General features: G+C 43.9%; 1 protein-coding gene across 8 annotated transcripts in view; it reads right to left on the reverse strand.

The window, feature by feature from the left end:
- Window positions 1-23,639, reverse strand: part of PSD3 (pleckstrin and Sec7 domain containing 3) — a 405,289-nt gene that overhangs the window by 209,328 nt on the left and 172,322 nt on the right. Inside the window, exon 1 of one of the 8 annotated variants that reach the window (XM_045588826.1) lies at window positions 22,943-23,001. The exons of 6 other annotated variants lie outside the window; for them this stretch is intronic. In XM_045588826.1, coding sequence (XP_045444782.1) covers window positions 22,943-22,986 — 44 coding nt within the window. In that variant the 5' untranslated portion in view covers window positions 22,987-23,001. Of the gene's footprint in view, window positions 1-17,623; window positions 17,659-22,942; window positions 23,002-23,639 lie in introns of those variants that run through there. One more of the 8 variants, XM_045588827.1, reaches the window with a different exon arrangement.

The following is a 23,639-nucleotide window of genomic DNA, read 5'->3' on the forward strand; positions in this document are numbered from 1 at the left end:
CTTACTTTTTTGTGCCTCCGTTTCCTCATCTGTAAAACAGGTAAAATTATTACCTATAGCAAGTATATACTATAGTGCAACCATTACCAATAGTCTGGCCCTGAAGCTAAAATGCTGCATGACCTTAGGAAAGTCACTTAACATCTCAGTTCCCCATCTGTAAAGTGGAATCTCCAGAATTGGTCTGCACATACACACAGCACCACCCCAACTCAATCCGCTGAAGCCACCCTGTTTGCCACTAACTGCCCTCCCCTGAAGGCCTGGGTCCCTTTCATTGCCCTTCCCTGCAGACCCAGTCGTCCCCAACTTCCCTCCTCTGCTGGTCTGGTCACCCCCAATTGCCCTCCCTTGCATGCCTGGTCCCTCCCAACTGCCATCCCCTGCTGGCCATCTTGTGGTGGCCATCTTGTGGTGGCCATCTTGTGTCCACATAGAGGCAGACCACATGGGGGCAGCCATCTTGTGTGTTGGAGTGATGATATTATTCTTTTATTAGATAGGATAGAGGCTGGTGCATGGGTGGTGGCCAGCTGCTTTGCCCTGAAGGGTGTCCCAGATCAGGGTGGGGGTTTCCTTGGGGTGTGGGGTGGCCAGGGCGAGGGGCCTGTGGTGGTTTGCAGGCTGGCCATTCCCCGCCAATGAAAGAGCAACTAATACTACTTTTTCGTACAAGCTCCTGTTTTTTTGTTTTGTTTTGTTTTGTTTTCTCCTACTGCCTTTTTCACTCTAGCTTTTAAAAGTGGTGTTTATTGTAGGTGGGGTTCCTGAACTTTAAGAGACAGCCTTCCATTTTGCACCAGTGGCTGCACTGTTGCAACCCAAAGAGCAAGAAATTAAAGGGCAAAGCATAAAGAAAAGGGTTATGTTTTCCTTCGTGCCCGAGGGCGCAGAGTTCATCCACGTAGAAAATGACCCTTCAGATCCCCTAAGACTCTTGGCTCAACTCCAGTGGCAGATTCAGGTTAAAGTCAATGTTTCTGGCACAGGCACACATGTTCCTGCCCCTGTCAGCAATGCAGCTGCCCTCTTGCTAGCTACTATTTTTGCTAATCAAGGCATCTCCCTGCAGTCTCTCCCTCATGCTCACTGATAAACATGCCTAACTCTCCTCCATTCCCCTTTCAGTCATCAGTTTAGGAAACCTTTATTGACTATGTATACGTCAGACAGAAAGGTCAATAAGATGCATATACTCTCTGGCAGTGTGCAGTCTGAGTTTACAGGCGAATAGCTGTGCAGTGCCAGCACGGCCAAGGAGGGGTGGTGAAGGATTGAAGAAAAGACAAACAAGGGAATACAGCTGGGGCCTGGTGGCTCTCCCGTGCCTGGATGAGGACACAAAAGACCCAGCCTGCAAGCCGATGCTTTATTTTATAGTCTGATTAAAACAAGGGTAGATTAACATGTATACAAATGTTCTTATTTTGGCAACACTTGCTGTACCTCCCACAGCCCATTAGCTACTTAGGAAGGAATTAGGGAGGCTACAAGGCCAGGCTTAATTATGCTAGGAGAGCTCTGCCCTCCAGGCTGGGACTTGTCCGTGCCCCTGCCACGGGTCAGCCCAAGGCTTGACCCTAGAGCAGCTCCCTACAAATAGCTATAACAATTTTTAAAAGACAGTTTTAAAAAGCATTATAAGAATATTACTTTAAAGGAAATACAGGGAACATTAGAAGTATGTGAAGGACACACACCTAATCTACGGAAATCAGCCCTCCTAGAGAAAGTTGGGCTGGGGCTCAATGTTAAGAATGGGAAGTTCAGGCCGGGACCGGTTTGGCTCAATGGATAGAGCGTCGGCTTGGGGACTGAAGGGTCCCAGGTTCGATTCCGGTCAAGGGCATGTACCTTGGTTGCGGGCATATCCCCAGTAGGGGGTGTGCAAGAGGCAGCTGATCGATGACTCTCTCTCATCGATGTTTCTCTCTATCCCTTTCTCTTCCTCTCTGTACAAAATCAATAAAATATATTTAAAAAAAAAAAAAAAGAATGGGAAGTTCAACATGGCTGAAGTTTAGGGATGGAGGTGGGAGGCATGCAGAACACAGAGCAGGCAATCAAGTGGCTACATTATGAAGGCTCCTGGTGACATTGCCTTGAAAGCACTTCCTACTCCATTTGTTTAAGGTCCATTTCTCAATTTCCCATAACAATAGATCACTATCAATTACCAGAAAATCACAAGACTAAATCCATGACATGATACAATATCAAGTATGATACAGTATGTTCATGGAACAGATCACATGTGCATTTTTATAGGAACTTCTAAAGGCAATGATTTGACCAGATAGTATAATAAGTGAAATGTTCAGTTTCTAAGACAAGCCTGAAATTACACATTTAGCCAGTGGAGAAAATATTTTCAGTCAAGAATAGTTTCCCCACTAGTTTTGTTTACTAAATGTTCCCAAAGCTTTCTGGCTATCTGATCAGGATAATTATCCCTAATAAAATACATCAGTATAAGATATGACCTATATTTTATTACAATTATCTTCATCCTAAAAGATCTACCACAATAAAATGAGAAGAAATAGATAGAAGAAACTAGAAATAAAATAATTACTTGCAGATGTTGTAACTGCCTCTATGTAAAGCCTAAAAGTATAAAGTTAAGAAAGCTATTAGCCAGTTGCAAACTAAAAATATAAGAACAGCAGCTTTAATAAACCATGAGGGACACTTAGAAAATATAATTGTGGAAAAATTCTACTTATAATCGTATAAAATTTATAAAGTAGATAGGAGTAAACTTTTAAAAAGCATAGAACTAAAATTTTAAAAACTACAAAATTTTGCTGTAAGAAATTAGTACTAAATAAACACTATGCTTCTGGAATGAATATGGCAAATACATTATTTCTCTCTCAAATTCCCCTAAAATTTATCGTAATTCCAGGGGCACATAAAAATAAAACCATAAAGAACTAGAAAAAAATACAGCTGTATGTAAGATTTCCTCACAGAGAAGCTATTTCTAAATTTAATATTAGCAGAAATCCTGGTTTCATTAACAGATTTGATTACATGGTAAAAAAAACATCGAGCAAAATTAAAATGATAAATGAACAGAAAAACACCCATGAGACAAAAGACAACACTAGCCTTCGTATGTGAAGGACTTCTGTGTACCCACACAAGAAAGAGGACTACACTAAATAAAAAAATGGGCAAAAGACACTGTCCTGAGCATTTAGTCACTGTGTCTTTCCTAGAGAGATGCTCCATCCTCAGCCCCGGACAGAGCTGGCGCAGCTGCCTCAGTCCCCAACCTGAGCCCAGCCAGGAGTGACCACCTGATGAAGCCAATTGATTGCTCACTCCTAGACATCTGGGACAGAGACACCCATGGCACAAAGGAAGTGACATTGCAAGCCAAATACGGGTGGGATAAATAGTTATGGAAGAGCAGAGAGACCTCGTGAAAAAGGAAGAAAAGGGAAATTCCGTTTGGAAAAAAAAGCAGGAGAGTGAAGATGATGGAGGAAAACAGACCCTCCAGGTCCAGTCTCTGGGAGGCCTGGCTGCCCTCTGCATTAGGTTGTTGGATATAAACCAGAGTGCCTGTGATATCCTTCCAATAAAACCAGCTCATGTCGTTTTCAGTCCTCTGCAACTGGAGCCCCAGTCCAAAATAAACATGAGCAAGCAAGTCACAAAGGATAAAAAGATCAGAATTAAACATGTGGGGGGGGGGGCGGGAAATGCTCATATATATGTTATCAAAGCAGTACAAGTTAAGGCAATCGGAGAGCATTTTCCAGCCATCAAATGTGCAATATAAAAAGGCACTGAGGCCCTAGGCTCAGTGGATAGAGCAGCGTTTTTCAACCGCTGTTAGTGTGCCGCGAGATGTTGCCTGGTGTGCCGTAGGTGCAGACAAGACAAGAATTTTATAATTTTTTACTATTTTGTTTACTTAATATTTCATAATAAAGTAATTATAAAATACTTTCTTTGTGTTTATTTGATTCCTATTCAAGAGAATTACTTTATATATAGTCAATATAGGCACAGAGTTAAATTTTTTAACATTTTCTAATGGTGGTGTGCCTCGTGATTTTTTTCATGAAACAAGTGTGCCTTTGCCCAAAAAAGGTTGAAAAACACTGGGATAGAGCATCTGTGTGGACTGAATGGTCCCGGGGTTCGATTCCAGGCAAGGGCACATGCCCAGGATGCAGGCTAAAACGTCAGTGTAGTGCATGCAGGAGGCAGCTGATCAATGATTCTCTCTCACGAGACAGTGATGTTTCTATCTCTCTCTCCCTTCCTCTCTGGAATCAATAAAAATATATATTTTTTAAAAGGCACTGAGATAAGCTCTGACCCATGTGGCTCCGTTGGTTGAGCATTGTTCCATGCATCGAAAGGTCACTAGTTGGATTCCTGGCTGGGGCATATGACCAGGTTTCAGTTTGATCCCTAGTCAGGAGGGGTAGGAAGGCAACCAATTGATGTTTCTCTCTCACATGATTGATGTTTCTTTCACACACTGATGGCTCTCTCTCTCTTTCTCTCTTTAATACAAATATTTTTAAAGGCAAATAATGAGGTATGTGAAGAGATACAGGTACTCATATTGGAGAGGAGAGTAAACTGATAAATTTCCTAGCTTCAATGAGTCTGAAAAATGTGTATATCCTAATTGCCAGCAATTATACTTTAAAGCATTTATTTTAAGAAAATCATAAATATATAAAATTATTAAAGAACACTTACTGCAGTTCTATTTATTTATAACATAAAAGAGAAACTCAATTACTTAAATCAGTGTTTATCAAACCTCATTCATCTATCACTTTCATGATTTCTGCATACCCCTGCACCACATGTACTGATTTCCTCAATGTTATTCTTTAAATCAGCTCCTGCATTAATTTAACCTACTTTCCCAGTAAGTTTTTACTGACCCAGTAAGTTTTTACTGAGTGCCTATTAAGTGCCAGAAACTCTTCTAGGTGCTGGAGACTTAACAATGACTAAAAAAGACAGAAATCCCTGCCCTGGTGGGACTTAGAGTTTAGTGGGAGACAAATAATAAGTAAAATGCATAGCACTTTAATGACATGGTGAGGGAGCAAAAATAAAGCAGGCAACGAGAATATGAAGCTTTACAGGGAAAGGAGTCCGAAGGCTAGAGAAGGCAGTCGGTAAATGCTCCCTGAACAGGAGCCTTTAAAGAGATGAAGTGGGGAGCTGGCCGTGGGCCTGTACGGAGACAAGCTTCCAGGAACAGGAAAGAGCAAGGGCAAAGGACCAAGGCGGAAGCTGGCCAGGTGTGTTCAAAGAAAGGCAGAGAGGCCAATGGATCTAGCGCAGAGTGAGCAAGAAGAGTGGGAGGAGATGAGGCCATAGAGGGATGGGGTGTACACGGGGCAGATCGTGCAGGGACCTGCGGGTGATGTAAGACTCCGGCTTTTGCTCTGAGATGGAGAGTGAACACAGATGGAGGAAAGACTGAAGTGGGACACTGGGTAAAAGGCTATTAAAACGATGGTGACTTGGATCATTTGGACAATGGTGGCATCAGGAGTGATGGGAGGGTTGAAATACGAAGACATTTTGAAGGTAGAGCTGTCCAGATTGCTGATGTGCTGGACTCTGAAGTCATATAATGAATCACATAATGAGTGAGGTGTGAAGAGGTCCTGAGGACCCACAGCATCTGAAGGTGTCCCAGAGCGATTGTAGCCATGAATAACTAGGTTGGTTGCACTAGTTATTATTTTATAAAGCACACTAGAGTATATAGCTATTAACTAAACATGCTTAGCCATGGATTTCCTACAATTATCTCATATACCACCAATTATTTCCTTTATCTTGCAACAGACTTTGGGAAGCACTCATTTAAATACATTCTGAGTATATGCACACTCAAATACATACACATGTTGGCAATTCATATACCAAAATGGCAACAGTACTAATTTTTTGGAGGCGGAATAACAGTAGATAATTTTCTTTGTACTTCTCAAATTGTCATCAATGAATATATACTTCACTTTTTTTTTTAATTTTTTAAAATATATTTTATTGATTTTTTACAGAGAGGAAGGGAGAAAGATAGAGAGCTGGAAACATCGATGAGAGAGAAACATCGACCAGGTGCCTCTTGCACACCCCCCACCGGAGATGTGCCCACAACCAACGTACATGCTGACCAAAATCAAACCTGGGACCTTTCAGTCCGCAGACCGACGCTCTACCACTGAGCCAAACCGGTTTCGGCTATACTTCACTTTTTAATATACATGCAAGTCTTGCTCAAATCACATTCTCTATTTCTGGTTTCATATTATGAAAAGGCTTTTAACTACACATTCAGAAGGAGAGAACAAAACTAAGATGGAGACCTACTGGCAGGGGTAGGAAATGCTCTAACTAAAAAAAGAATCCCAGATAGCAGTGACACCGATGGGATATACGAATAATCATAAAAACTCAGTGGATGGGGTACCACAGAGAAAAAAGATCCAGATCCATAGAGTAGAACACAGAGACAAATGTGAGACAGTCTTGAACCAGCCACAAGCAAGCTCTTGGGCCCTCCCTGGACCAGAGGCCAGCAATTCCCTGAGACTTTACTGCTTTGTGGTGAACACGCTTTCTTGTCACATGCGAATATCTTGCCACTGTATTTTAATAAACGCTCAGATGCTTCCCTGTCAATGTCACCTGCGCCATTACCCAGGTAAAATACACATCCGTATGCATACATGGAGCAAGAGGCAGTTCAATGCTGGTAAACGTCAGGTGGGCCCTGAGGAAATGGATTATGTCCCCTCTCCGCCCTGATGGCAGTTTTTATAGGAAACTAGGATTAAATGGAAAGTTTTTAAGTCAAACCACTTAGGTTGTCAGGATGTCCCTGTTCCTGATGCTTCATTACTAACTAACAAAGACCTCAGTGTGCAGGGTAAATGAGAGGAAAGACTAAATTCTAAAAGCACTCTGGTCAGCTCTGAGGTTTTCCAGTAATTGTCTACCTTGCTCAAGGCCTACGATGACCCTTCTAACTCTGACGAGATCAACAGCTTTTTATCTTCAAGAGATCATGCTGTCCATCAGGCAGACAGCTACTGGGCCAGGAGCAGCACTCTGGGAATGAAAAGACAGTGGACTGCACTAAAAGCCTACTGTATAGACCCAGCTCTCCCGGCTCTCTAATAAAGAGCATAATTATGAATGGTTTGAAGTTGTCTCATTTATCAAATGAATCATATGGCTTAACTATTTAATCATGTAATGCCATCTGACAAAGCTCACACCTGAGTTCAACTTGCAGCCCTGACCAGGGCTTTTAGTTCCTAAAACAATCTTCTGCCAGTAATAGATTTTGCATTTTGATTTCATGTCAAGCTAAGGTTTCGTGATATGACCAAGACTCACTAAGTATGAAAAAGTACCAGAAGGTCAGCATGGTCTTACCACTGGATAAGTGGCAGAACATGGGTTTCTTGGAAAAGAAACAGTCTGACTCTCCCTTCCTCATCTCTTCTCCTCTCCAAAAGCTTATTAGTGAGTCATTATTCATTATTAAATGTGTCCTGTCCCCTTTAAAAAAAAATGGAGCTGAGGAAACTTTAAGTACGTGCAAGCCAAAATTCAATGTTTTTGAAATAATAATGTTCCATAAAACAGATGCAAGCCTTCAGTTGCTGACAACCTATTTCAGTTAACTGCGCTTCAAAAATGTTTTGTTAACTATGCCTTGTTTATTTCTCAGTAATCTCAATGGGCCTCTGAATACTCTAAATGAATGACCTGAAGGAAATGGGCTTCCCATACAAACAGACGTGGCAGACAGCTCAAAACCAATGTTAAACAAACAGAAGGGAGAGGTCCTTGAAAAGGAACTAAATCTCAAAACACCACTTCCGGTGCAGCTTTCTCACAAATAGTCAGGCTGCTGCTCATTTAACCAGAAGGAAGAACCACAAAAGTGTGTGTGTGTGTGTGTGTGTGTGTGTGTGTGTGTGTGAGAGAGAGAGAGAGAGAGAGAGAGAGAGAGAGAGAGAGAGAGAGAGAGAGAGGAGAACACAAAAGTGTGCCAGTGTGAAAGAAAGAAAGAAAGAAAGAAAGAAGAAGAAAGGAAAGGAAGAAGGAAGAAAGAAGAAAGAAGAAAGAAGAAAGGAAGAAAGAAGAAAGGAAGAAGAAAGAAAGAAAGAAAGAAAGAAGAAAGAAAGAAAGAAAGAAAGAAAGTGCCAGTGTTCTAACGTGAGGGAAGATCATTGAAAGCGTTCTGATTGGTTAGTTCATCGCTCTGGCATTATTTTATCAGAGCATAGACAGAAAAGAAATCACTAATCTAAACATTTTCTCCACAGAACTTTTAGGCACAAATCGAACTGTACTTTTCAAGGAAAATATTTTCTTAAGCATGAGAGAGGAAAAAGACGACAAACAGCAGAGCAAAGCTTTCCTTTGAAAAGATTCCTTGTCAAGAGGCAAATTCCCCTGGCCACTCTAGCAACACTCCCTCCACCAAAGCACCCTGGGCGTGCTTTTCCTCACACAGCCCTGGTCCTTAAGGTGGAGCAAACAGCAGTGGCCAACCACGGCAGAGGCCTACTTTGAGGAGGAACCAGGATTACTCACCGGGAGAAGAACAAGTTTTCTAGGAAGGGACTGCAGCTCTCAGACTTCTAGGACACACCACACACCCCAGGTATCACCCTGTGAGTCAACGCCACACTGAGCTCAGAGTGGCCTCACGTTAGCCTCCAAGTGTCTGAGCACGCAAAGCCAGGCTCCAGCTTGGCTGTGGCTCGCGCAGGACACAGGGATGACACCACTGGCTCCACACAGTATCTTCCTGCCTCCCACACAGCCTACGGCAGTGGACTGACAGATGTGGCAGTCACTTAGCAATGCTCTGTGGTTATCGCACCCACATTATTCACAGCGACAGACAAAGCAGTGCCATCCTTCCATAAAACTCCCCTCTCCGCCCACCTCCTGCTAAACTCCAAGGTATTACACGGAGGCACAAAATACTGGCTGGTGCTTAGTAGAAAGCAGTCAGCAGAGGGGTCTTTAAGGATCCCTCTGTTCTCTGAATTAAACAAAATTACTCTGCAATATTTCAAAGAAATGAAAATTTCTTCTGCTTGAGACTGCCCCATCACATCATGCTACGCAGCTAAGCCTGGTGCCCCCAATCTCCCCTGGGGAATAGGCGAGGGGCTGGTGTTGGAGGACAGAACTAAGCCAGAATGTCTCAAAACACTTGTGACAAATATGCAGGCCTCCAGAAATGACCTGGGGGTGGCATTTGCTAAGGCTGAGTGAGCTAAACGGTGGGCCCAGGCTGAGGTAAGCACTTCAGTGGGACCCAAAAGGTCTCCACTTCACTTCTCTCCACTGCGATTCACAGTATTCAGACAAAAATGAGGGTTAATATATATTAAGCACTTTCAATGTTCCGGGCACTGTTCTGAGATCTTTATGGACATTAGCACATTTAATCTTCATATAGTATGTCCACTTGACAGATGGGGAAATTGAGGCATGAGGAAGCAGTATGGCAGAGCTGGGATGCATCCCTAGGAAGTCTGCCTTCAGACACCACACTGAGTCCTGCTTATCCACCTCCCTGGGAGAGGTCCGTGGTGCCAGTGGGGCGTGGCAGATCACAGACAGTGAGCAGACATGGCAGGCATGGCAAAGGCATTCTGGAACAGCAGGATGTCTGAGAAAGTCAAGAGAGTTGAATTATTGTTTCAGTTTCATCAACCGTGAGACTTGAGAAAAGTTACACCTCACTTCCTTGGCCTCAGTATATTCATTCATCTGCATAACTCCTGTGCCTGTGCGTGTAGGGGGAACAAGGTGAATTCTCTTCTAAAATTCTATAAAACTGTCCTATGCTTATTTATTAAAGTATTCTGTGCTATTTTAATGGTACTAAACACAAAAACCTAAGTAGGGAATAGAAGGCAAGAGAAGTCTCCTGATTTCTGTTGGATAAAAGTCAAGTTTACAATCTAAAATGCCTGGTGAACCGGACCAGCAGTGACAACTCGTGCCTAAGGTGGTGCCCACACTAATCGGAGGGCTCAGTAGACTCCCACGGTTTGCTAACATGTGTGCCTGTGTCTAGGTATGCTCGTGTGCGGCACGGAAAAGGAGAAATACGTCAGGTATCCTCAGTGAGGACAAGCCACTGAAGCAGCGCCATGGGCGCCAGGGATGCTGGGGAAGAGCTCAGTGTCACCCCACTCAGACTTCAGACAAAGCAGCTCCACTTCCAACCATCTGACAAAACCGAGTTCTTTGTAATACTTTCTTTTTAAAATGTTTGTCTATTCAAACACACACACACACACACACACACACACACACACACACACGTTCTAAAACCCACCAGCACAGAGGAATCGCACTTACTTTCCTGCAGAGAAAGGGCTCCCCGGATCCCATGTGGAAACGGCGAGAGGAAGTGCAAGCATTGTTCAAAGAGGAAGGGTGCTGGTGTGTGGGTGGGCTCTTCTGGGTTGCACCCAGCCAGCTGGTATCAACCAGTCATCCTGGGTGACTCAACTATGGTGAAGACGGCGAAAGTTATTTGGGGTTTTCAAGAAACCCTTGTCTGCTGCTAACAGGACTGAACCACTCTCAGGAAGTCTCTGAAGGGGCAGGGTAGGAAGCGGTTTCTATACCGACCCGCATCACCTAGAGAGAGAGACACCCTGTCTGCCTTAAGATGTGAGGATAACAGAATGAGTTTAGAAGCATAAACTAATAAAGGGTACCTGGTCTCTCCCTTTGTTTAATGAGAACCTACTCTATTTGTAAGCAGAATACTCAAGACCAATGGAGGCCTAGAGAAGGTAGAGCTGGGGGGTGGGGGGGAAACACACACAAAAACGCATCTACTAGCCATAGGAGTAGAAAGATGGCATTAGATGGACTTCCACCTCCTATTTTAGCAGGTATTTCATCAAAATGTCTTAGAATCCCAGGAAGGGAAGTAGCTTCCACTGGACACACAAGGAGACTTGAGTCTGCTGACCGAGGACCACACCAACCAGCATTTAGCCCACAACCAGAGCTCCTTGGACCAAACCACAGCTACTCTGAAATGTCACTGTAAATTCCCATAAGCCCAGAGCGGCTCAAGACCACATGGCTCCAAAGGGTACCGGCCCTTTATAACCCTCCATGGTGCAGAGACTGCTTAGAGGTAGTTCAGTTTTGACATAAAAATGTTCCCACCAGAGGCTTAAGTGGAAACAACTTCTTTCGGTTCTCCTTCACAGCACTCCGGATGTTCGGTTCAGTTTTAAGGTGAGTTAGAGCTCACCAATATTGTATGGTCTTACTAATATTCAATCAATGAGAGCTCTTCGGCCAAGGTTTTAGACATAAATAGGTATCAGAGGTGAGTGCTCTGACTGCAGAAAGCCTGGCATCCTATTCAGGTGCAGAAAGAAAGGAACTTCCCCTGACCTCCCCTTTTGCCATAACACAGGGACCAGGAATGGATTTTTCTTAGGCAGAGACCTGTACATTTTTCTACACTCTAACTTTTGTAAGGAGATAGTTGATTTCCATATTATTTTTTCCACTCACAGTACACCACTCTAGAAGACTGTGTCTCTGCTGTGGTTGTTAATAAAAAATTAAAATAGAATCATCAGAAGGACCATAGGGACCCATTACTAAGAGTTGTTACAGACAGACCAGCCAGAATAAGGAATCGGAATCATCATGACTAAAAATATCAGCACGAGGTCTGACATTATTGGAATTTCTCTCCTCTCCACCCCCACTTTGTGCAATAAAGTAGTAAGAGAGGCCACAGGTCTTCATTCTCCCTGGAAAGATACCTATAAAGAACTCTGTGTCCTGGGTGTGTGGTTCCTTCTGCTCTTCTAATAATAGCTTTCAGATACAACTTCAGTCCTCATCTAGCAATGTCCGGAGGGCACCAAAAATGGCACAGAGAACAGAGGAGAAGTTTGAAAAGATGTGAGTATAGAATACTATCCCTTGAAGCTAATCTGAACTTAATGCTCAATGGAAATAGGAATGTGTGGCGAAATAGGCGGATCCAAGTATATGGAACTCCCCAATAACGATGATGGCAACAAAGACAGTGACAACAGCTGGCATTCCCTGTGCACTTACTAGTTCCAGGCACTGTGTTATCACTCCATAAGCATCATCTCAACTGATGTCGGTACACCTATGGGAAGTAGATGTTACTGGGACCATGTTAGAAGGACAGAAGGGAGGATTTTGCCCAAAGTAATACTGCCAAGAAATAGTCAGGTTGGGCTATGAAGACAAATCCCCTGGTGAAGAACCATGTTCCTAACCCTACACACCGTCCTACCCATGCACAGAGTTCTGGTCCCCAAAGAGGCCCATCAATCAGTGTGATCTGATTACAAATTGTAACATGATTATGAGGAGACATGCATTATTAATCTCTACATCACATCAGTTATCCATAATTATCTAAGAGCTCTATCTCCCCAGAAATAAACTAGAACAGTTTTGATAATCATTCTTTTAAAATGAAGATACCATAGAAAGTTCCCCCTTAATTCCCCTGATAACTCTAAAAAAGGTGGAATTCTCTATAAGTAGCCCTCTTCCTTCTTCTTTTTCATGCACATATAAATAATTTGAGGTAGACACATATAACTTCCATCAGAAACTTGAAAATTCTATTAATGACTCTAAAGGAATAACACATTTCCTCTCTCTAATTCAAGGCCTTATATGCAAACAACTTAAAGTATACTTTATCTTGGCTAAATATAATAATGATCCTCTTCCTTCAACCATATTTATATCGGGTCTAGTAATAATTAATGTCGTTTTTTTACATTCGTTTAAAATCTTGCTTGGCGTTGACTTGTATTGACATAACCTTCAAACACGTGGTATCTACAGAACGTGTGAAGTGCAATTAACAAGTTTTGCTTGAAAAAGTTTGTGTTTGGTTTGGTTTTTGTTGCAAAACTAGGGCTAAGAAGATGGCGGATGAAGAGCATATTCGGCACTGCATGCTTTACGAGTTCCAATTAGGAAGAAAAGCAAGTGAGGCTGCAAAAAACATCTGTAGTGCTCTTGGTCAAGATGCAGTTAGCGCCAGAAAATGCCAGCATTGGTTTGAGAAATTTCGCGAGGGAAATTTTTCGTTACGATGACAAGAGTGGTCGAGGCCGTGTGTCCAATTTTGATCAAGAAGCTCTTCAAGCTCTTTTGGTGCAAAATCCTCAAATTACCCAACAAGAGCTTGCTTGCGACAACTTTAAATTGTTCACAAAAAACAATTTCCAATCAATTGCGTGCACTTGGCAAAGTCCAAAAGTTTGGAAAATGGGTTCCTCATGAGTTGACCGACAACAACCGTAATCAAAGAGTCACAATTTGCAGTTTGCTCCTCTCTCGTCAAAACCGTTTGCTGTTTTTAGAGCAAATTGTTACCGGAGATGAAAAATGGTGCTGTATGTTAATTTGAAAAGGCGGCCTCAATGGTTGGACAAAAATGAGGCTCCGCAGCCCATGCTAAAACCTGACTTGCATGCGAAAAAAGTGATGTTGTGTGTTGGGTGGAATTTTAAAGGAATTCTTCATTATGAACTTTTACCATCTAACCAAACCATTACAAGTGCAGTGTATAGTGCCCAATTGGAAAGGTTAGCCCAAGCTTTAAGAGAAAAAGAACCCGCACTGATTAATCGGAAGGGTGTAATTCTTCACCACGATAACGCACAACCGCATACTGCAAGAATCACTGCTGAAAAACTGCGCCAGTTGGAATGGGAAGTTCTCCCTCAACCTGCATATTCTCCTGATATTGCCCCTTCCGATTACCATTTGTTTCGTTCTTTGCAAAACTTTCTTCTTGGAAAAAAATTTAATAATGAAGAATGCCTCAAAAATGCATTGACCGAATTTTTTGCATCAAAATCACAAGAATTTTACAACAGAGGGATTAAAATGCTTCCTGAGCATTGGGCACAGGTAGTAGAAAACAACGGCAACTATATTGTTGATTAAATTTTGTTGTATTGTTTAAATAAATTCGATTTAAAAAAAGTATTAGAAAACGACATTAATTATTACTAGACCTAATAGTTCTAACTGTTCTGTACTCTTAAACCCAAACCACCACTGAGATTGGATCACTTCCACTAAAAAGACACTCTAAAGCTAGAAAATCGAAATAGGACACACAGGATATTTGTAATTTCAACCACAACCCCTATTCCCCCTTAAAAAGGATGGGCTGTCTTTTCATGGATTTATTACCAGAAAAGTTAGAAGCACAAAAACAATAACTTATAAGGATACTGTTCACTAGCAGGGCTCTTTTGCAACACAAGATTTTAATCAGGAGAAAAACAGCAAATTCCAGAACCATCTAGTCTGCATAGCATTTATGTTGCTTATAAAGAAAATGACGTCATTACAGGGTTGGGATGAGAAACAACTGTTCCACACAAACTGGTTACAATGACCAGTTCTTTCCAAATCAGTGGGAAAAGCTTTGCATTCAAATCTAGGAGTGTACATGGCTCGCAACATGTCATATGAGTTCACAAACTGGCCTAGATTTTTTTTTGTAATAATTTTTTTTAATATATTTTATTGATTTTTTTACAGAGAGGAAGAGAGAAGGATAGCCAGAAACATCAATGAGAGAGAATCATCGATCAGCTGCCTCCTGCACACCCCCTACTGGGGATATGCCTGCAACCACATGCCCTTGACCGGAATCGAACCCAGGGCCCTTCAGTCCACAGGCCGACGCTCTATCCATTGAGCCAAACCGGTTTCGGCTGCCCTAGATTTTTAAAAATATTGTTATCCTATCCTATATACCGTATTTTTCGGACCATAAGACGCACTTTTTTCCCCCCAGAAGTGGGGGGGAAAAGTCCCTGCGTCTTATGGTCCAAATATAGCCTACACATATACTTTAAAAAAAAAAGTTTTTTTACTTGACCGGCTGTGTGGTCTCTGTGTGCTTGCCCGGCTCTAAAATGGTTCTAAATGCTGCTGTTTACTTTACAGGGTTGATTACATGTGTTTATGACTGTGATGTTGGGTTTTAATGCACATAAAATATTTTAGGACACTATTTGTTTCAGAATCTTTTTTTCTTCATTTCCCTTCTCTAAAAACTGGTGCGTCTTATGGTCCGGAGCGTCTTATGGTCCGAAAAATACGGTAATAAAGAGGGAATATGCTATATAACACGCCCTCACAAGATGGCGGCCACCAGTTCGCTCAGCCTCGAGGGGGGGAGGGGAGGGCGGTGGCGGTGGCATTAGTGGCTTTGCATGCATGCCACCAGAGTCCCCCAGTCCCCTCCAATTGGAAACGGTACAGGATGGCTGAGGGACATCCTCGCCCTCCCCCCATGCACGAATTTCATGCACTGGGCCACTGTTTTAAATGGAATACAGTTTTAACTTGAAGGTAAGTTTGTTCTGAGGGGAGAAAAATCATGAGATAAAAATATGACATTTCATAGGTTAAAATATTTCCTCAGAAGTAAACAACATATTTTACTACTACCACTCTGATGTGAGATTATATCACCCATAGAAGCTTGGCCACATCTGCACAGACACTGCCTTGCAGAGGGCGGGGACAAAGAGGCTACCACAGCAGCAGTGAGCCGCGGAGCCGTGCAATCTCCAAGTCCTTTGGCAGCTGCACCACCACACTGACTGATCCTGTTTGTGCCCCCGAGTTAGTGATATCGCAAAGTGGCAACTCTTTCTTCATTCATCACTCCCAGGGGAACAGGACAGGGTTTTAGGAGACAGGTAGCTCCAACAGAGAGTTCTTGGACCTAACACATCCACGCCCAGTCACACAGGAGGTAGGGCTGCTTGAGCCCTCTGCCTCTCTCCTCCCCTCCCTGCTGCCCACAGGTGAGGTTTCCCAGAGCCTATAACTACAGCAATTCTGATATGGCAGGAGAGAGAAACTCAAATAACTCAGACTATCACTGAGTCTAAGAATTCAATACGGAAACTACTGTCAGTAAACTAAGCATATAGAGATGAAATTCTTTATATATCCCTGTTGACCAACATGCAAGATAACTAAATGCAAGTGGAACTATCACTGCATTTATATCCTTCATGTAGGTCAGTGGGATGAGCCTAAACAAAGCCTTCTCCAGCCCCAGTAGAATAGATCCTTCTCTGAGATGGGGTGTATCTTAAACTCAAGGCAATTTGCCAACTGTAAAGTTACCCTGTGCTACGGAAAGAAGCATAGAAAAAGATTTTCAGACCCGCTCCGTACCAGAAAGTATTCTCAATAAACCATTCAATGCATGTGCTGGGGGACTCTGGTGCATGCATGCAGAGTGACTAATGTCACCACCCCCTGTCCCCTACCCCCCAGGGCTGAGGGGACTGCCGCCACCATCTTTGTAAGGGTGTGATGGTCAATTAGCATATTCCCTCTTTATTATATAGAATAAGAAAACAATATTTTTAATATAAAACCATTAAACAAAATAGCCAAGGTGAATAATTCCCTGGTGAGTCCCTGATGGTCCCTGCTAATCCTCCCCTCAAGGTTCAAAAGCACCATCAGGTCCTCCAACCCGAATGCCAACAGACATATCACACAGGCTATTAGGCTGGGGAACCACGGACATCCTTGAGGCTAACGCTGAAGAGACCAAAACTAAAGAAACAGAGAGGGAGATGGATAGAAAAGTTTCCACATCTCCCAGGAGAGAGACATGCTCCTGGTGAAGGTGCAGCCTCTGGTGAAGGTGCAGCCAGCTCAAAAGTTCTACCGCCACCACGGGAAAAATTCAGCCCCTGAAGTTTGTGGGAGGTTGTGCCTTAGACTGCTGGCGCCTGGATAAACAAATACCAAAATCAGTGCAGAGACCACAGGAACAACCAATTTTAAGATGTTTGGAGGTAACCTGGACTTGGGCTGCACAAAAATGAGAGGACAGCGTCTGCCTTCAAGGACACTACAGAATCTACCAGGCATCAGCAGTACCGGCTGCTCTGATCCCTCCTCTGCCCTCACTGGCTCTCCTTTCTCATGGTCTTGCCAACGAAGAGGAAAATCACAGGTTCCCGGTGTGTTGGCCCTGGAAAACACCCTAAATATTGCCTAGCCCAAATCCATATTTTAAAGAGAAGATCAGCCCTAGCTGATTTGGCTCAGTGTACAGAGCATCGGCCTGCAGACCAAAGGGTCCTGGGTTTGATTCTGGCCAGGGGTATGTACCTTGGTTGCAGGCTCCTCCCTGGCCTGGGCCCTGTTTGGGCTCATGCAGGAGGCAACCGATGGATGTGTTTCTCTCACATTGATGTTTCTTTCTGTCTTTCCCTCTTTCTTCCACTCTCCCCAAAAATCAATGGAAAAATATCCTCGAGATTAACCAAAAAATAATAATAAAAATAAAGATAAGATCCGCTCAGAATTTGGTTAGCGACATGCCCAGTTTCAAGGAGTTAGTGTACTATACCCCAGATTGCCAACTCCATACTTCTTCCACTCCAAATGGAGAGAAGTGTTCTCTTGCACACAACACAGGGCCTACAACATCCTTACACTGGACAACTAAGAGGCAAGTGGGAATCACGTGGACTTTCACCTCCTACATCCTGGTTTCATTTCAGCTGCTGTGGCTCCCACTTCTGCTTTGAAGTGAGAAACAAGAAGCCTCTGAAAAGGGATGGAGGAGATGCAGCCCTCAGTCACTTCAGCCAAGAAGAGAATGATAATCTCCTATGTCCCTGAGCTCACCTTCCTAGAAGAGGTGCATTCTGGGTTTCAATGTAAGTATTTCTTATTGGTCAATTCTGAGAAAGAGTAGCCAGTGCAGGCTGCTTCCACGGGAGAACAATACAAAGAGTGAAGCAGTGAAGCCCCCGAGAAAGACAGCGGAAGAATGGAAATGGTCCCTCCCTGTGCGTGCTCTCCGTCTCATCACCGGGCAGGCTACTGGCACTGCTGCCCAGTGTTGGTGCTATTCTGCCTGCTCCAAGTCCACAGGCTCATCGCTGGTTTTCAGGCTGTTCTTGTACAGAAGATCCTAAATGGTCACAAGGCTCTAATCTAAGGAGCCAGAAGGAGTATGATTTCACAGAGTCAGGTAATGGATTTTTGGAATTGGAAATATACGTTGCAAGTTATTTAATCTCATTTCCAGATGAGTGAATGGAGGCTTCAGAGAGAAGCTAAACATTTAGATACAGACAACTGGAGCCCAAGCCCCGGACTCCCAACTCCCACCATCACACGCTTCCTGCAAGACCCTGGTCTCACCAGCTCACCCTGAACTACTGCAGACATCCACCTCCGCAGGAGGCTCCGGGGGCACGCTGGGCTCATCAGAGTCACACTGGCCTGAGATGTGCAATGGCTACAACATCATGGCTTCTAGTCCCAGCCCATCAGTGGCTCCTGAGGCTCCCCGAGACAAAATGTGGACTGGAAAACACAATGATGGGAGGTGCCGGGGGAGGGGGGGGTGATTAAATATTCAGGGAAAGGAAAAGATCCATAACAACTTGAATATCTCTGAAGATGGGGCAGGAAAGGCAGGGAGAGATAAGCAAGAAGGGAGAAAACGTGCCATCAAGAAAACAAGTGGAAAGAACGGCTTCAGAGCACAAAAAGAAGAGCTTGTTTTAAGGGGGGGAGGGAGGGGAACACCCCTAAATCCTGTTACTTCCTTTAATGACAATTTCTCTACAAGTTCTTTTAGGCCTATCTAATTCCATTTTTAGCCAAGTTGGTGTACAGTTCCAGCAGACTGCTGTCTTCAGATATATTTTCTTAGAACTGAGTGCAACACAAGATAAATAGTACTTCTACACTAGCCAGCCATGGGTGGATTTTGATACTTAACATACACTGGGTGGGGCAACTCCACCCTTGGCCCACAGCCTGGCTTCAGCAATGGATCTCTCAGCCTCTTGCCAGTGATGGCCTCATGGCTGCGGGGCTGAGACCTCCCAAGAAGACCTGGGTGCCACAGGAAGAGATGCTGCTGGCTCAGGAGATGGCCGTCTCCCACTCAGGCAGCCAAGTGAAGGGCCATGGAACTGAGAAGCAGCACGGAGCAGCGCTGACATTTCAATTACTTTACTGACTGAGTTCTCTGTCATCTCTCGATGTTTTTGGAAATAGCCTTTTGTGTGTGAGTCCAGTGGCTGTTTTGTTCAACCTAAAGTTCCCAATAAAATACTTTAGTAAGCCGAAACTGGTTTGGCTCAGTGGATAGAGCGTTGGGCTACGGAATGAAAGGTCCCGGGTTCGATTCCAGTCAAGGGCATGTACCTTAGTTGCGGGTACATCCCCAGTAGGGGGTGTGCAAGAGGCAGCTGATCGATGATTCTCTCTCATCTATGTTTCTAACTCTCTATCCCTCTTTCTCCTTCTCTGTAAAAAAAAAAAAAAAAAAAAAAAAAAATCAATAAAATATATTTTAAAAAAATACTTTATTAAAATTTCTCTCTCTCTCCTCCCCTCTCTTTCTTTCTCTCTCTCTCTCTGTTACTCTCACAGATGGGGTTGTGAAATCCATATTGCTTATCAACTGGGGAGCCCCAGAATGACCAGTAACTTTACCAGGACCCTACATAGAAAGTGAGGCCTTCCGATTAGGCAGTTTACTACTACATTAAAAATCATCGATCAGCTGCCTCTTGCACACCCCCTACTGGGGATGTACCCGCAACTAAGGACATTCTGTGACTGTTTCACATAGATACTTTTCGTCCCCTCATTTTTAAGCAGGATAAAATGCTCTGCTATGTGATTTCCACTGTGAATTCAAAGTCATAGCCAAGGATGGGACATACCAGCTTCCAAAGTCAAGATGCCAGAAAATGCAGTCAATTCACAACTTAGATTTACTCTTCATTACCTTCCAAACCAGCCAGCCATATCCCCACCTCCAATTCTGAATGGGCACTTATATACCTGGCATTTTAACAGGTGTTGATGTACTTGATTCACAGTTTATGCAAGGTACATATCTAAGACCTAGCCCTTTGGAATTAGCAAGAATCTCCACTTACACTGCTATTGGAAGAATCTACAACTGAGATAACCCCTACAACACACGATCATACACTTGGGCTATACAGCCAATCCCACACAAATCTGCATTCCTCTTACCAACCATTGCCTTTGACGTCACAAGTCCTGCAATTCTTTTTTTTTTTTAATATATTTTTTGATTTTTTACAGAGAGGAAGACAGAGGGTTAGAGAGTTAGAAACATAGATGAGAGAGAATCATCAATCAGCTGCCTCTTGCACACCCCCTACTGGGGATGTGCCTGCAACCAAGGTACATGCCCTTGACCGGAATTGAACCTGGGACCTTTCAGTCCACAGACCGCCATTCTATCCACTGAGCCAAACCAGTTTCGGCAGTCCTGCAATTCTTTAGGTGAATTATTTCAACGAGAAGGACATCTTCCTTGTCTTTAACAGCTGACCCAACTGATGAGTCCGCCAAGGTACTCACTACACACAAGTTCTAGGAGCCAGACACTGTCTCCCACCATTGGGCCAGTCCTGAGCCTTCTGATTTTCATGCTGCAGAGATTGTTTTTAACCGTCTTTTTGTTTATCTTTTAGCAGCAAATACGGAAGAAATACAAATGTTTCCCTATTATTCTGTCACCTAGAAGCACAGTCACCTGAGAAAGACTGAGGAAAACGTCTACTCAAGACAGATGTGCTCCTGTAATTCAAAGATTTAGATAAAGAACCTGAGAAACCAGGATGGATGACTAGCACCGAGAATCAAACCACAGCACAGCAAACGTCTCCCACACGGCCTGGCAAGAGGCTCCGCCCTGTCCTGAAGGGATTCCAGTCTTGGCTAAAAAAATATTCCTTCTCCATTTCTTCTCAGGATGGCACCTCCATTTCAGCGGCCAGCTGCCACGCCATCCTTTCCTTCCCCTTTCAGGTACTCACAGCTCCCGTTAACAGAGCTGAGACATGAAGCTCTCATCAGAGAGTGATTACTCGTAGATGACTACAAAACAAGGCAATGTCAAAGTCAGGAGGTTATAGGCAGGACAATTTGATACTCACCCTAACATCCTGCCACCCTTAAAAGGTTTTCATTACACTTAAGTCTCATAAGTCAACACCGAGCCCTTGACTGGATGCTGAGCCTCATTACTCACTCGTCTTATTTTATGAAGATAACTGTCCTAAGTTGTTTAAAAGGGGGGAGGAGAAATTGGTCAGTAAGATGATGGATATAGCAAGGTAGAAGGAAGACAGAAAAAGAAAGACAGTCGCCATCTCCACCCAACATGCAAAAAGGCCTGTTAGTCCAGCCCTTGCTTGTACAGATGAGGAAACTGAGGAACCCCAGCAGCAGAGCTGGGCAAATGGGGAGGCACAGGGCTTCGGTCTCAGTGCTTCCCCTGCTGAAAGGCAGAGCCTCAATAAAGGACCAGCTGAGTCAACAAAAGGGCGTGGAGAACATTCTGAGCATGGAAATTATATTGCTCTCCTCCCTTCAAATCCAGGCTGTAGGCATGTTGGGGGCACTCAACAGCAGAGGGGCCAAATGACCTTCGTGGAGAAATGGGATAAAGTTCAATGACACCACATACCAGGCAGCTACACACTTCCTCCTCCTCCTCCAAAGCACAAATATTTCAATATTTCTAAACTAGTTCAGGGGAATGAGCCAGTTCTTTAAGAAAAACATATTTTAAAAGCCCTTAGAGAACTTTGCAGTCTATTTAACACTGTCATGTACGTTATATATATTATCATTAAACTTACTGGAGTAACATTGGTCAAAAACATGTAAATTACAAATTGCAGGTGTACAACTTTATAACGTAACAGCTGTATACTCTATTATATGCTCACAACCCAAAGTCCGTTATTCTCCTTCCGTCACCTTGTATTTGATCCTCTTTTGACTCCCTCCTCCCCCTTCCCCATTCTGCTGTCAATGAGTTTCGTTTTTTGTTTATTCACTTTATTTTACCCTCACAATGGTCCCGTTTCCCAAGTAAAGAAACTGAGGACTGAAGAAGCAGGCTCACAGCTGGTAAACAGCAAGGCTGTGAGTTGAACCCGCATCTTCCAACCCCCTATCCAGTGCACCTCCTTCTACACCTCCTCCGCCCAGTGTTATTAGTGACCAAAAGCCAAACACAACAGCAGGCCAGGCTGACTGAACCACACCCTCAGGCCAGCAAAACAATGACTAAAATCCTCGCTGGAACCCAACCCAGGCTCTACCTCCCCAGAACTCCAGGACTGAGTGTTTTCTGAGCTGGTTCAGCCCCAAGAGTCTGAGAGAAGCCCTGTGCCTCACACTCCTGATCACATGAACCAAACAGTGTGGCTAGAGCTGGACCAACCAGTCAAGCACATTGGGCTAGCGGTGACACACCCAGCTGTGCAGACAGATCCCTTCAAGGGAGCTCCCCGCCTTCCACACACTGTGCTGTGGAACTGGAGAGAGATCAAGCTGCATGGGCGACAGCACTCTCCATACCAATCTGTCCTCTGTGCCAGGGAGGTAGTTTCCAGTTGGTTCCCAATGAGCTGCCCAGACCTCACCTCGCACAGATACACTGGAAACCGTCAGCAGCTTCCTTCTAGGAAGTGACACCAAACGAACTCCTATCTGAATTGTTACCATTGGCATATACTCCTGTCACGGTTCAAATTAAACTTAAAAGCTGTAAGGATTATAGACTGTACTGGGAAGTCATGGAGGCAAACAGAGAAACTGACCCTACATGCAGTCCAGTGATAACACATGCGAATTATGTAAATTACAAGCTTTAGAAGCACTGATCAGACATGAGACTTTTATAAAACAAAACAAGGAGAGACTTACAAATTACAACAACAGAAGAAATGGAGCAATTTTGGGAGAAGCAAAAAGTTTGCTAGCATTTAGTACTTACTCTGTGCCAGGCATTTTCACATATTTTACCCGCTCAATAACCATGGGGAAAAAGATGCTGTCCACAAGTTACAGTCCAGGAAATAGGAACTCAGCAGTTAGTTAGCACAGCTGCTAACTCCTGGGACACAGAGATAGAAAGTGCCGCCCTGGAAACACAGATAACCCCACCGAGAGCAGCCACCGCTGTGTGGCGGAGGGCACCCAGCGCCAGCAGATGGAAAGATCACAGGTCCTGACAACCATGTCACTCTTACTCCCAGCACGGGTCACATGCCACCGATGAGGTACAAGTGTTGCAATGCCATTCTCCATATTCAAAGATAATGAAACCAACACATTATTGACAGGGCAGGACAGGAGCCTAATGATGTTCCCACTAAGTGTCGATGGATTTGCACTAACCGACCCACTTTTCCCTCCCAGCCCTCCTTGCCACCAAAGGCCAAGTTCAAGAGGTGACGGATGGCTAGGAAGAGGGGCCCCCTGTGGGGTACGAGGCACTATAAAGGTGCCACCTGGCACCCTGCCACATGCTTACAGCATAGCCACAACTCTAACTCCTCCTCAGGTGTCTGCGTTAATTAGAAAGAACAATCTTATATAATAAAGATGTAATATGCAAATGGTCATGGCAGCAAGCTGTGAGGGGGTGGGGGGCAGGGGTACAGAGGAAGCTACAGGAAGGCAGGGCAGTG

The sequence above is a fragment of the Pipistrellus kuhlii genome, unplaced genomic scaffold, assembly GCF_014108245.1.
Source record: "Pipistrellus kuhlii isolate mPipKuh1 unplaced genomic scaffold, mPipKuh1.p scaffold_m20_p_3, whole genome shotgun sequence".
NCBI classification, from domain to species: domain Eukaryota; kingdom Metazoa; phylum Chordata; class Mammalia; order Chiroptera; family Vespertilionidae; genus Pipistrellus; species Pipistrellus kuhlii.